The 13,998-nt window shown below is 43.4% G+C and overlaps 1 protein-coding gene across 1 annotated transcript in view; it reads left to right on the forward strand.

Annotated features, from left to right (window-relative positions):
* The first annotated feature begins 8,201 nt into the window (after nt 1-8,201).
* SNX6 (sorting nexin 6) overlaps nt 8,202-13,998 on the forward strand; it is a 48,189-nt gene continuing 42,392 nt past the window's right edge. Inside the window, exons 1-2 of the mRNA XM_040256772.1 lie at nt 8,202-8,282; nt 8,437-8,484. Of these exons, the coding sequence (XP_040112706.1) occupies nt 8,277-8,282; nt 8,437-8,484 (54 nt within the window). The 5' untranslated portion in view covers nt 8,202-8,276. The remainder of the gene's footprint in view (nt 8,283-8,436; nt 8,485-13,998) is intronic.

Genomic DNA, 13,998 nt, shown 5'->3' on the forward strand with positions numbered 1-13,998 from the left:
CTGGGGAGGCATTCCTATTTATTTTGTACCATGGATGCCTGCATTCCTTCTCAGAACCTTTTTCTTTTTTCATAAACTTTATACTTTAGAATAATTTTAGATTTACAGAGAAGTGGCCAAGATAGTATCTTAGTCCATTTGGGCTATTACAAAAGATAGACCCAGTGGCTTATAAACAACAGAAATTTATTTCTCACAGTTTTGGAGGCTGGGAAGTCCAAGATCAAGGCACGAGCAGATTTGGTGTCTGGTAAGGGCCTACTTCCTACTATAGGGAGATAGTCATCTACCTACTGTAACCTCACATGGGGGAAGGGGTGTGGGGTCTCTCTAAGGCCTTGTTTATGAGGGTGCTAATCCCATTCATGGGGACACTAATCACCTCCCAAAGAACCCACCTCCTAATACCATCACCGTGGGGCTCAGGATATGGATCTGGGGGATATGAACATGCAGTCCATTGCAATAGTAGAATTCCCACATGCTCTCCACTCAGCTCTAGTTTCCTCTGACGTCATCATCTTACATTTCTGCAGTACATTTGCCAAAACCAGCATTGGTACCGTATTATTAAGTAAACTCCAGAATTTATTCCGATTTTACCAGTTTTTCCATTAACATCCCTTTTTTGTTCTGGGATCTAGCGGTTATGTCTCCTCAGCTTCCCTCAGTCTATGACAATGTCTTGGTCTTCCCTGGTTTTCATGACTTTGACAGGTACTTTTGAGGAGAACTGGTCAGGAATTTTGTGGAATTCCAGAATAATGTTTTGCACACATAAAACAGGATTATAAAGAAAACAAACCACAATGAAATATAGGTACTGGAGTTTTTTAAAACTGTGATACAATAACTTATGTGCTTTTTCTTTTCTTAACACATTACATGGAGAAGGCAATGGCATCCCACTCCAGTACTCTTGCCTGGAAAATCCCATGGACAGAGGAGCCTGGTGGGCTGCAGTCCATGGGGTCGCAAAGAGTTGGACACGACTGAGCGACTTCACTTTCACTTTTCACTTTCATGCATTGAAGAAGGAAATGGTAACCCACTCCAGTGTTCTTGCCTGGAGAATCCCAGGGACGGGGGAGCCTGGTGATCTGCTGTCTATGGGGTCACACAGAGTCGGACACGACTGAAGTGACTTAGCAGCAGCAGCAGCAACACATTACATAACTAGATTTAGTAGCTACCTTGATTTTGAAATAGTAGTGAACATAAACATTATTTGGAGATTCTGTAACAACTGTAGTATAACATGAAAATATCTGTGAGTTGTCTCCATGGCAGTCATGGGTACTGAGATTTTTTGCCTACAGTAAAGGCTAGAGAAAACAGAGATGTAAATTTTTTCCCATCCAAGTCTACAGATTCTCTGAATTCTGTGGCCACCATGACTGTCTTAAAAGGGATGCAGAACCCCAGGATTGGAAGCTTGAGTTCCTGAATATCAATCTTCATGTAGCTAAGACTCTCAAAATAGGCCCCCCACACCCTCACCACTGCCAAATACATTTTGCCTAAGTTAGCAGTAAATCATATAGGGTTACACCATTGAAGTTTTAGGTTTATCTATTAAAGCAGTTGGCATAATCTCAAATAATATGGCTCTTAAACATTAAATTTTATTTATATGTACACTTGTATTAACTAACAATACAAAAATACATATATTTGTATTCATTGAGACTTCTTTTTCTTATAAGTATCCAAAAGCTTAACCAAAGGAGGAGATGTTACTGAAAGAGAGCTGGAATATCTCACTGGATACAAAGGCATCTTAATGGACTGGAGTCAGAGCAGCTCTAGGAACCTCAGCAGTATTCTGAGTGCCTGCCTCTTTTGACAGGACCTGCCATTAATATGACTGGGCTTCCAGCTCTGTTTTTGCATGTCTCAAGGCAATGGCACCCCACTCCAGTCCTCTTGCCTGGAAAATCCCATGGATGGAGGAGCCTGGTAGGCTGCAGTCCATGGGGTTGCAAAGAGTCGGACACGACTAAGCGACTTCACTTTCACTTTTCACTTTCATGCATTGGAGAAGGCAATGGAAACCCACTCCAGTGTTCTTGCCTTGAGAATCCCAGGGACGGGGGAGCCTGGTGGGCTGCCATCTATGGGGTTGCACAGAGTTGGACACGACTGAAGCTACTTAGCAGCAGCAGCAGCAGCAGCAAGACCCTTACGCAGAAGAATCTGATTGGCCCAGCCAGCTTCAGTCAGATATCCTTCTCTGGCCCAGTCGTCTGTGACCAGTGATTTATTGTCCATGACTGAAACATGGTTTTGGAGGCCCACTATCTCTTGAGTGGACAGATAGTTCTAAGAAAATGATAACAATAGCATTAAAACAAATATCTGCGCTTTTGCTGTAAGCCAGGTACTCGTCTGTGTGCTTTATAAGGATTATTTTAAACCTCTTCAATCACTTTAAGATAGGTATGTGCTATTATTCCCATTTTAATGAAGAAACCAAAGAACCAAAAAAGTTTACAAAAGTGTTTGAGGCTCCATGATAATCAAATGGCAAAGGTGAGATTTACATTCACCCCATCTAACTCCAGAGTCTACATAAGCATTGCCATATTACAAAGCAAGGAAACAGGGTCAGAAAGATAACTTTCTTCACCCACAGTTACAGGATACAGGGCCAAGATTTGGACAGGAGACTGTCTCTAAAGCCCATGTTCTTTCCTAACTATTCCAGGTAAAGTAGGGGCAGTGGTGGAGGCAACTTCTGGGCCCTTCTTGAATGATGGTTAGGTTGGGGAGGCACAGATGAGGAGGGAAGTGAGTTCAGGCTGTGAGAACAGGGGAGGTCTTGCATTACCTGCACAGACTAAAATCTGGGCAGCTCCCCTTTCTGGGCCAGACACAGTCTGATTCTATTCCCTACAATGAGAGGGAAAGTTCAGCACCACTAAGCGAAGGATTCCTGGACCTGTCATTTTTTCCTACTGAGTGCAGTGTTTAAACTGACTCCTAAAGTGGAGAACTTCATGTGTGTGGATTCTCTTGTGCCAGCTGGGGCCAAGCAACACTTCTGAAGAGACAGACAGAAGGAGGAGCAGGGCCTTGGGCTCAGCCTTTTGGAAGGATTTCTAGGCCTTTTGTTTGGGAAACTCAGAGAGTTTTCTGATTCCTGAAAGTTTTCTTTCTTGAGACTCCCATGACATAGCCATAGGCTGAGGCCAGTTCACAGGATTCCTGGAGTTTAACCCCATTAGTTTTTGCTGGAAAAATGGTTCTTCCCCAGGTACTCTTAGATCTTAAGCAAAGGGATAAGCTACTCCTAAAAAGATGAATGCAAAGAGTCAGACATGACTTAGCGACTAAACAACAACAAAAGATGAAAGCAGTAGGGAAGCAGCAGGTTTTCCAAGCAAGGCCTGGGATTTGTAAACAGTACTCATCTTCCCTTTATGCAAAGATGCAGCTATCTTTTCACAAAAGAGTTCTGTGACCTTTTGGAATGTAATTCTTAAAAAAAGACCATGTGTAGGATCCTAAAAAAGAAATTCCCCAAATCACTTCTTTCTTTCTTCTTTAAATTGAGAGATAATTCACATACCATAAAATTCACCCTTTTAAAGTGTATGATTCCATGGTTTTTAGTATATTCACCTTGTGTAACCAAAACCACTAATTTTAGAACATTGTCATCACCCTAAAAATGTAGCCACATACCTTTTAGCAATCATTCCCTATTTCTCCATCCCTCAGCCCTTGGCAATCACAATCTACTTTTCGAGATATATGTGTGTGAAGAGACGATCTTCAATTTAATTTTCTAAACTTTCTCCTTGGGATTTCTTTGGAAGGAATAATGCTAAAGCTGAAACTCCAGTATTCTGGCCACCTTATGCGAAGAGTTGACTCATTGGAAAAGACTCTGATGCTGGGAGGGATTGGGGGCAGGAGGAGAAGGGGCCAACAGAGGACGAGATGGCTGGATGGCATCACTGACTCGATGGACGTGAGTCTGAGTGAACTCCAGGAGATGGTGATGGACAGGGAGGCCTGGCGTGCTGCGAATCATGGGGTCACAAAGAGTCGGACACGACTGAGCGACTGAACTGAACTGAACTGAAACTTTCTCCTTAAAAAACACATCAATTAATATCTGGTACTTCAATAAATGGTGTTGGGAAAACCAAATAGCCACATGCAAAAGAATGAAATTTTTTACACTATATAAAAAATTAACTCAAAATGGATTAAACACTTAAATGTAAGACCTGAGACCATAAAACTCTTAGAATAAAACAGATAGTAAACTTCTTTTTCTCAAATTTATTCTTTTCTTTACTTATTTGTTGGCTGTGCTGGGTCTTAGTTGTGGCATGTGGGATTGAACTGAGGTCCCCTGCACTGGCAGGCAGATTCTTTATGACTGAGCCACCAGGAAGCCCCTTCTTCATCTAACTTAAACAATTACTATTTCATATGTTTAAAGTTTTTCTTCTAGAAAAAAAAAATTTGACTTTTGTTTGACGAAAAATGTTCAACCCCAATAGTCTATTTCCAGAATTTTAAAGTAACTCACTCATTATTCTCTGAAATCTTACTTTTCTTCAAAATCTTCTAATGTATGTCTTTTTTTTTTGGCTACATCATGCATGTTTGATCTTAGTTTTCTGACCAGGAATCCAACCCGTACCCCCTGCATCGAGTCTTAGCCACTATACCACCAGGGAAGTCCCCCAGTGCATGTCTTTTGAAGCACACCACTGGGAAACTATTCATAATTATAACATTTTACTTTCCTGTTGAATTTGTGAAGTAATCAAATTGTGATTCAACATAATTTGGTCATAAAATTTCTATAAAGTAGGTAATTTCACAGAAATCTATGAAAACAAGATGAAAATTAATTACTTGGTTAAAAGTATTAGGAAAGGGATTTAGCTTTAATATCTTTTTGGTTTATTTTACAAGTAGTTGAAAAATCTGTTATGTAAACTTCTACCTTAATTTCTTTTCATATTCCTGAACTTCTATAACTGTCTTCTTGATAGTTGTATCAAGTACTTATAACTCCTTTTTTTTTTATCATTTACAAAATATATCTTGAGACCTTTGCTCAGAAAGGGAGGCTCAGATGTTAATGAACAACTTTATTATTTCAAGATTGGGTTCTCTATTCATGTGAGTTTTCAGCTATTGATTTTAGCTACAGTAATTACTATATGTCTTTGTTGATCATTTTAGTTGGTTACTCATATCTTGTTTTAAAATTTTATTTTTATTTGGCTGCACCAAATCCTAGTTGTGGTAATGTGAACTCTTAGTTGCAGCATATGGGATCTAGTTCCCTGACCAGGAATCAAATACAGGCCCCCTGCCCTGGGAGCTCAGATTCCTAGCCACTGGACCACAAGGAAAGTCCCAGTTACTCATAACTTAAATCCTGCCTTTTTTTTTTTCAGAACTAGTGATCTTAAAGTTTTGGCATTTGAGAGTCTTAGTGTTTCTGTATAGTGTTCCTGGACTTGGCTTAAATATTGAAATTTAAAACCCTTGGTTAATGCAGAAGCATTTGAAATCATCTTATGTGGCGCTTCTTGATCTTTGTCCACAAGGACATACCTGACCCTCCTACCAGTTGTGTACAAATCCTGAGTTCATTAATTGTAGCTCCTTGCTTCTGTCTCTGCCTCGGAAGTGTAACCTTATAGGCATTATCTTAAAACCAAAAACAAATTATTGGGAAATATTGACACATTTTATCAGCAACAAGTTACTGGGACATTCCTCCTGACATTTCATCACACTACACTGACACCACATGATGCCTCATGACTCCCAGTGAAAAACATCACCCTAGTAGTTCTTACATTGCACTGGAAACAAGAAACAAACAAAACATAAAGTCACCCCCCTCCCATGTTGGAGAATAACCCTTGTTGGGCCAATAAATCTTTCTATGCCTCAATTCTCCTTACATATAAAATGAAACCTACAATTTCTCATGAAAATATCTGGAAGTTTAACATTATTGTTTTGTAGAAATTCCCTGGCAGTCCAGTGGTTAGGACTGTGTGCTTTCACTGCAGAGGGTAACAGGTTCAATCCTGTAAGCCATGGAACCCGACCACAAAAAAAAACCCAAGCAAAATAAAACCCATTCCTGTTTTGAGAGCTTCAGTTTAATAAGATAGGATGGGAGGGCCTGGCAAAATAGGGACCCACAGGCTGAAGAGCTGGACTTTCACATAACGGAGACCTGGGAAGATTACTGAACAGGTAGTAACATAATCACCAATATCTGTGTCTTAGGAGGAAAACTGGCAGCAGTATATATAGAATGGCAAAGAAGTTATGAGAAATATATAGAATATTTTATATATAGAATGTAGAAAATATAGAATATATAGAAGTTATGAGAAATATATAGAATGGCAAGAGAAGTTATGGCAAAGGGCCGGACAAGGGTGGGGAGAGAGAAATATGGAGTTTGGGATTAACATATACACACTGCTATATATATATGTGTGTGTGTGTGGTGTGTGTGTGTGTGTATTAACATATACACACTGCTATATACACACTGTTACCTATATAAAATAGATGAACAACAAGGACCTATTGTGCAGTATGCGCTCATGCTCAGTCGCTCAGTTGTGTGCTACTCTTTGTGACCCCATGAACTCTAGCCAGTAGTCATGTATGGATGTGAGAGTTGGACTATAAAGAAACCTGAGCACCAAAAATTGATGCTTTTGAGCTGTGGTGTTGGAGAAGACTCTCGAGAGTCCCTTGGACTGCAAGGAGATCCAACCAGTCCATCCTAAAGGAGATCAGTCCTGAATATTCATTGGAAGGACTGATGCTGAAGCTGAAGCACCAATACTTTGGCCACCTGATGCGAACAGCTGACTCATTTGAAAAGACCCTGATGCTAGGAAAGATTGAAGGCAGGAGGAGAAGGGGACAACAGAGGATGAGATGATTGGATGGCATCACCGACTCTATGGACATGAGTTTGGGTGAACTCTGGGAGTTGGTGATGGACAGGGAGGCCTGGCGTGCTGCAGTCCATGGGGTCACAGAGTCGGACACGACTGAGTGACTGAACTGAACTGAACTGTAGCCTGCCAGGTTCCTCTGTCTATGGGATTTCCCAGGCAAGAATACTAGAGTAGGTTGCCATTTCCTCCTCCAGGGGATCTTCCCAACCCAGGGAATGAACCCATGCCTCCCGCATTGCCAGGCAGATTCTTTACCAGCTGAGCTACCAGGGAAGCCCGTGCTATACACTAGGGGCTCTACTTCAATTTTTAAAAATGGTTTTTAAAAACAGGCCAGACAAGAGATGCTGAAGGTAATTGTTGTGGAAGGGGATTGGAAGGAGGAATGAGACCAATTTAAGAGGTAATGGCAGATAATCAACTATAGATGTAATGGGATTTGATTACTAAATGATGTGAGGACTGAGGGAGAAGAAGGAAGGACTTGAATGGGACTTTTGAGGTTTCTGGCCTGAACATCTGAACATGCTGATGCCATAAACTGAATGGAAACGTAGGATTGCTTTTTTGTTTGTACATGTGTGTGCACTTCTGTGTAACCGAAGTGGGGCAGGGGGTAAGGAATGGTCTTGTTTCAAGTGCCTGTGGACACCTGTGTGGTGCTGTAGAACTGGACAGGTAGAGTGGGCCTGGGGACAGTTCTTGGTATAAAGAAAAGGAATACTCTACTAATGTGTACAGCTCATTTATATAGTGCTCAACTATTAGCGCACCACACCCTGAGGTAATTACCTTGCCAGCAGTAAAAAGCTTTATTACAGCCCCTGACCGATGACTGTGTAAAGGGCCTTGGCTCCCACAACATCTACGGGCAAAATATTAATTGTGATTAATTATCGTGTGGCACCATACAAAGACTAGAAGGTTTCTTGTGGCTCCGGAGGGCACTTGCTTGGTTTTCGCTTCAGCCCTCAGGAAAAGGGAACTGGACAGCTCCCCGGGTGGCCTTCGGCCCTTCCTGGGTCTGAACCGGCCAGCCGCGAGCGGTCTCCAGACACGTGCGCCTGGGTTTGGGCGCTCTCGGCCTAGGATGCGACGACGTTGGGCGGAGGGCACTGAGTCCTTCTTCCGCGCTCTCAGACCCCGGCCCCCCGCGTCTGGGAGGGAGAGGCGGGGAGGGCGGGGCGGGGTGGGGCGGGGCGGAGCTGCTCCGAGGCCCCGCCCGCCTGCAGCCGCCGCCGCCGCCGGCTCCCTACGGCCCGCGGTGCGGTACGCGCCTGCGCTGGCTCTCGCCTCGGAGCAGCCATGATGGTGGGTGTTCGCGGCGCCGAGCCCAGGGCGCGCGGTGGGGGCGGCGGGCGCGGGGCGGGCGCGGGGGCCGCGCCGGCTAGGCACTAATGTCTCCCTTTGTGTCTCCCTCGCTCCATCCTCTCCCCCGGCGCGCTGGGCCCCGCCGACCCCGCAGGAAGGCCTGGACGACGGCCCCGACTTCCTCTCGGAGGAGGACCGCGGAGTAAGTTCTGCCTCCTTCTGGCTCGCGGGACCCCCCCTCCCTCGCCTTGGCCCTGGGGTGGGTTACCGGAGGGGGGTCCCCGGCCGGGGGCACCCGCTCCCCGCCGGCCTCCTTTCGGTTTCCTAGCAGCACCGCGCCCCGCCCTCCTGCAGCCCTTTCTCCCTTGGGGCCGTGCGGTTCTGATTTCCCGGGGACCGGCGGCCGCTCTCGGCCCCCTGCCCCGGCTCCGACCCTCCGGTGGACCTCCTTCCCCGCCCGCTCCGGGTGCAGGTGGGGAAGTAGAGGGCGAAGCCTGAGCTAGACAGTCCCCCGCCCCCTCCGCCCCACATTGGGGGCTATGAAACCCATTGTCAGACCTTCCTGCCCGCACCCTGAATTTCCCCTTGGGGACCTCGAACCCGTCTCCGCCCACCCTTCTCTCTCTAAAATATTGTAGTACTGGTTTGTTGTAAATTATCCTTTTGCAAGAGATTTTACAGTCGCCGGATCTTATCTCTTCTCCAGTATCCTAGAGATTTTGCAAAGTGCTGGTAGCCCACTGTACCTTTACTTTTCCTAATGTCCAAAAGACACATCTTTTGCGGCGATCCCTTGGTGGTGATTTGAGGCAAACTGCAGTTCCCTCCAGAAAGGGCCTTCAGAGCTGTGATTTCTCCCTTCCACTCTGCCCCATTTACCTTGGCTGAAGGGTAGTAATCTCTATAGTGCCTTGTACAAGTGAGCACTTGAAAGATACTGATACATGATGATTGCAACTCAGCAGTGTTCCATGATTCCTTCACATTTAACAGCGTGAGCTTTACTTTTCTGTTTGGCTTTTACTTAATAACTTTGATAATGTGAGAGACACATCTGTTAGTCGTTTTTTGGCAGATGATAAAGTATTCTTATAAGGTTTTATTCCTGTTTTTTTTTTTTAAGTAAAGATACGGTAGTTAGTATTAACTGATGACCTTTATAAAGCTTTAACATGGTAAGAAAGATGCAAAGGGTGCTGTATACTTTTATAGATGAGGAGTTAATACATTTCTCTGTTTACACAAAACAGGAAAAGCAAACAGGATTTGCTCTCTGGTAAAACCTGACTAATGTTCAGTAAAAGTATTACTTTTTTGAGTATTTATGTTGATGTGAAAAATAGAGTATTTTCTGGTGAATATTTGTGTTCCAAGCCTTATGCCTTTGATGAGATTTGCTTATCACACTGGAACCTCTTAAGTAATGTGTCCAGAAACTTTTCATGTATTACAGATTAAAGGCAGGGTGAGATGAAAGGCATGGGTGACCAGGAGGTTCTTACAGAACCTTGCAGATGAAAATTTTAATATGAAAATGGAAAAAAAAACCCAACAAACATTACCATGAATTTGAAAGCATTTAGAATGTCATGATGAATATGTCTACATGTCCAGTTCTTATTTTTGTCCTGTGAGACTAGGTGAATCATAGTAACAGCCACAGCCGGACAGTGTGTTAGCACTGTATAAGCACAGTTCCCTTATATCTTCTCATCGTTCTTGTGAAGCTTTTAGTATCCCCCCTTTACAGATGAGAAATCTGAACCTCAGGGAAACTAAGTAAATAGTCTGAAGTCATATAGTCAGTGAGTGGGAGAGGTAGGTGGACTTTAAACCATGTAGCTGACATCAAAGCCAGTGCACATATTTCTCAAAGTCTCCTCGAAACACTTGCATCAGAATCACCTGGGGTGTTTGAAAAGCTAAAGTCAAAAGGTTCTGGGCCCGCTGTCTAGTAAATCAGGCTCTTGAGATGGGGAGGGAAGAAGACTACTTTATTAACAAGCAAGAAGATTCCATTGCACATGAAGTTTGATTATGGCTGCACAAAGTTATCCTGCTCTTTCCTCATTTCAGGAACAGAAATTGCAGGCCTGTTAATTTCCTTATATTGTGTTTGTCTTGATAGAAATAGATTAGTAGAACTTTCAGTTCAGATTGTCTTGTTCAGTCTTTTAAGAAAGTCTTGATGAAGAGAAAGCATGAAATACCTATTTGATACAAATTACAGAGGGGAACATCACGGATTGAAAAATAATAGTGTAAGCACTTCATTCAAAGCAGCAGGTAAACAAAGACAGCATTTTTAAATATGTTTATAAGCAGTCTTGAATTTTCATTATATTTGGAACAGAAGAGAATCTTAAAGCTTTAAGGAAATACTGTTTCGTGAGAAAACATAAAAAGCAGACTTTAAGAATACACAATATTGAAAATATTGGTCATGTTTATACACCTCTACATAATAGTGTATTTTTTTCTTTCCCAAAGGCAGGACAGTAACATATTATTTAGTAAAACAAATGAGCCCTTTGAACTGGATGCATTTTGCTCTGATGTCCTTGTTAAATAGAGCAGTAGGTGCCAGCATGATGGCATAGTTCTGTTAGTATTTGATTTGAATTCTAAATAATATGTTTATTGTTTTCAGAATTACTTCAGGTGGAGGAACGGCACCTCTCCTGGACTCCTCGCCTTGCTCCTCCCTCTGTATTTATCTTCATTAATATCATTTCCATTCCTGCAGGCAAGAAGCCTCTGAATCATATCCTTCATCCCCATAGCAGAACAGTCATCAAGGCCAGATAATTTCACCTCAGAAATACTGTTTAGCCCATCTTTTGTTTACATGACCCCAGTTAAGGTCCCTGCCGTCTCTTGCCTGGCTTGTAGCAGTATCTGTTACTGGTCTCTATCTCTGGTCTTTCTGTTTTCCAGTCCGGACTTCACATGACCGTTAGTTTACCTAACTGAAATGATTGAATCATACAGCACCAGTAGTCACAAGGACTTACTTGGACCCAGTTCTTTTGGCAGTAAGGTCTAAACTCCTTATCGTAGCATTGAATACCATTCATTATCCTTTCTGGCCGACTTCATTCTCAAAATGCCACAGCAGACATCCCCTCCCCAACACACACACTGTAGGCATATTCTGGTCTATTTGTCATTGCTCAAGCACCTCTGCCCTCTCTAATGTCTATTTTATGCATGCTTGTCAATGTTGTGGAGTGGTTTTTTCCCTTCACCTCTTTTTTTCCACATGAAATTTGGCTTATCTTTTAAGACTTGGCCCAGATGTCTACATTTTCTTTTGTACCTCCTCGGCATCTAGCTTGAATACATTCCACATTTATTGATAGTTATTTCAGATGAAAATGTCACATAGATTTTGTTAGCAAAGGATAAGATGAATGTTGGCAGAGGAAGAAGAGGAAGCTCCTGCCCTGGGACCGTGGCAGTGTAGTATGAGACTTACGGTGAAGTGCTGAGGGAGTGCCAAGGAGGGTGAACACGTAGCGATAGCTCCACGCTGCTGAAGCATTTGCTGCATGCCAGGGACTTTCCATACATTAACTCACTTCTCAAATCCCTGTGAAGTAACTGCTTCTGTTATTCCTGCTTTGGAAAGGAAAAGTGAGGTTTAGAAAGAGTAAGTAACTTGCCCAGATTCCTACAGCTGGTATGAAATAGATTCAAACTCAGAGGAAATCTAGCTATGGGTCCTGGGCTGTCACGTCCGACTGTTTTGTGACCCCACGGACTGTAGCCCACCCCACTCCTCTGTGTGTGGGAATCTCCAGGCAGGAATACTGGTGTGGTTTGCCAGTTCCTTCTCCAGGGGATCTTTCTGACCCAGGGATCAAACCTGCATCTCTTGCCTTGCCGGTGGATTCTTTACCGCTGAGCCACCAGAGAATCCTGTTAACCGTGGTGCTGTCTCCTAAAGGAGCTAAACCTTAAATGTTGATCAGAAATTGTGTAGGCTGTCAGGGAAGCGGAGAGCTTGTCAGCAGAGAAGATAACATGTAGATAAGCCATTTGGTTCCACCTGCAGCGCTTGTTCTTATTGGAGTACAGTGAAGTCGCTCAGTCATGCCCGACTCTTTGCAACCCCATGGATAGTAGCCTGCACCAAGCTCCTCCGTCCATGGGATATTCAAGGCAAGAGTACTGGAGTGAGTTGCCATTTCCTTCTCCAGGGAATCTTCCCAATCCAGGGATCGAACCCAGGTCTCTCACATTGGAAGCAGGAGTAAATACCAGTAGTACAGATAAAGTGCATAATGGTAAAGAATCCAGCCAGTGGGAAAGTTCTGAGGGTTCTTAGCTGGGAAGGACATATACCCAGATGAAAATAGCATTATAGATGACTCCAGTGTGGAAGATGGATTGCTGCCTTCTTGCAGAAAGCAGAGAAAGCAGTTAGCAGGCCATTGTGGCAGTCCAGATGAGAAATGTTAAAGGTAGAACTAAGGCCGTGAAGTGGGAGAAGGGATGAAGGAGAGGACATAGTAGAGATGTCTCGGAGATAGAATAGACAGGGCATAGTGGCTTAAGAAATATATGGGCTGGGCAGAGGAGAAGGAGATGAGGAATATAGGAGAGAAGAGTAGAGTTAGAAGGTAGATAATAGGTTTGGTTTTCAGATATGCTGGATTTGAAGTGCCTCATCCCTTTCCCCAAAAACTACAAACTAAGATCTGAAAGGACAAAGATTGTGTCTTTTCATCCTAGCACCTTTGACAGTAGTTGGCACACTGAAGGCACTCGATTGTTTAATAAGTATTAAGAAATAAATACATAAACACTAAACAACAAATACATCCAGGTGGATCTGTCTAGTTGGTAAGTTGAAATTATGATTGGAAACTTAGAATAAGACATGTGAGTTGAAGGTATAAATTCAGGAGTTATTAGTCAAGAGTGGCTGAAATTATGAAGGCTAGATACCCAGAGGAAACAAGATTCACATGCCAAGGGGAGTAAATGGACTAATTGATGGGGCTGAGATGGTCGGGAAGAAAATGAGAAGCGTTCCCAGAAGCTGAGAGTTTTAATGGAAAGGGTCAGAATGATCATTAAGGCAAAATACTGAAGAGAGGTCAAAAAGACTGCAAAGTATTGGATTTGGAAATTAGGTCCTCACCGTGTGGAGGTTTTGTGAGACCAGGGCTAATTTGACTAGAAGAGCAGTGCTAGAGCAGACAGGAAGGTAACATGCTCAGGTGACCAGAGAGCTCCGCTCTCTGTAGGACACCATGTCTTCTGAGAAAGCAGAGGCGTTGAGTCCATCCAGATCTATTTGTAGAAAGGCTTATTGATGGGTCTGAAGGGGTAGCAGCTGCTAGTGTTGATTTCTTGGAGATGTGGGAGGCAGTGTCGCTTACTGAGCATAGGGGTGGAAATGTGGTTGAGGCTTGAGACAGGAAAGGTTTGGAGTAGTTGCTCAGGGAGTCAGAAGGGAAGCTGAGCAGATCGGCCTAGGACTGTTGAACGATTTTAAGGATCTTATGCAGTTTGGAGACCAGTAATTTGTAGTGGACAAGTGCAACAAGCAGTTGTGACTTTTCTCTAGCCACACTCAGCTCAGAAAGCAAAAAATGTCGATTGAATTGATCCTCCAGGTGGGAATTTGCAAGTCAGGTATGGCAAAGTGCAGTGAGAGTTGACAAGACTGGTGAGAAAGGCATTGGAGTGACATCAGGTGACTTAT

This window comes from Oryx dammah, unplaced genomic scaffold (assembly GCF_014754425.2).
Source record: "Oryx dammah isolate SB20612 unplaced genomic scaffold, SCBI_Odam_1.1 HiC_scaffold_16, whole genome shotgun sequence".
Taxonomy (NCBI): Eukaryota; Metazoa; Chordata; class Mammalia; order Artiodactyla; family Bovidae; genus Oryx; species Oryx dammah.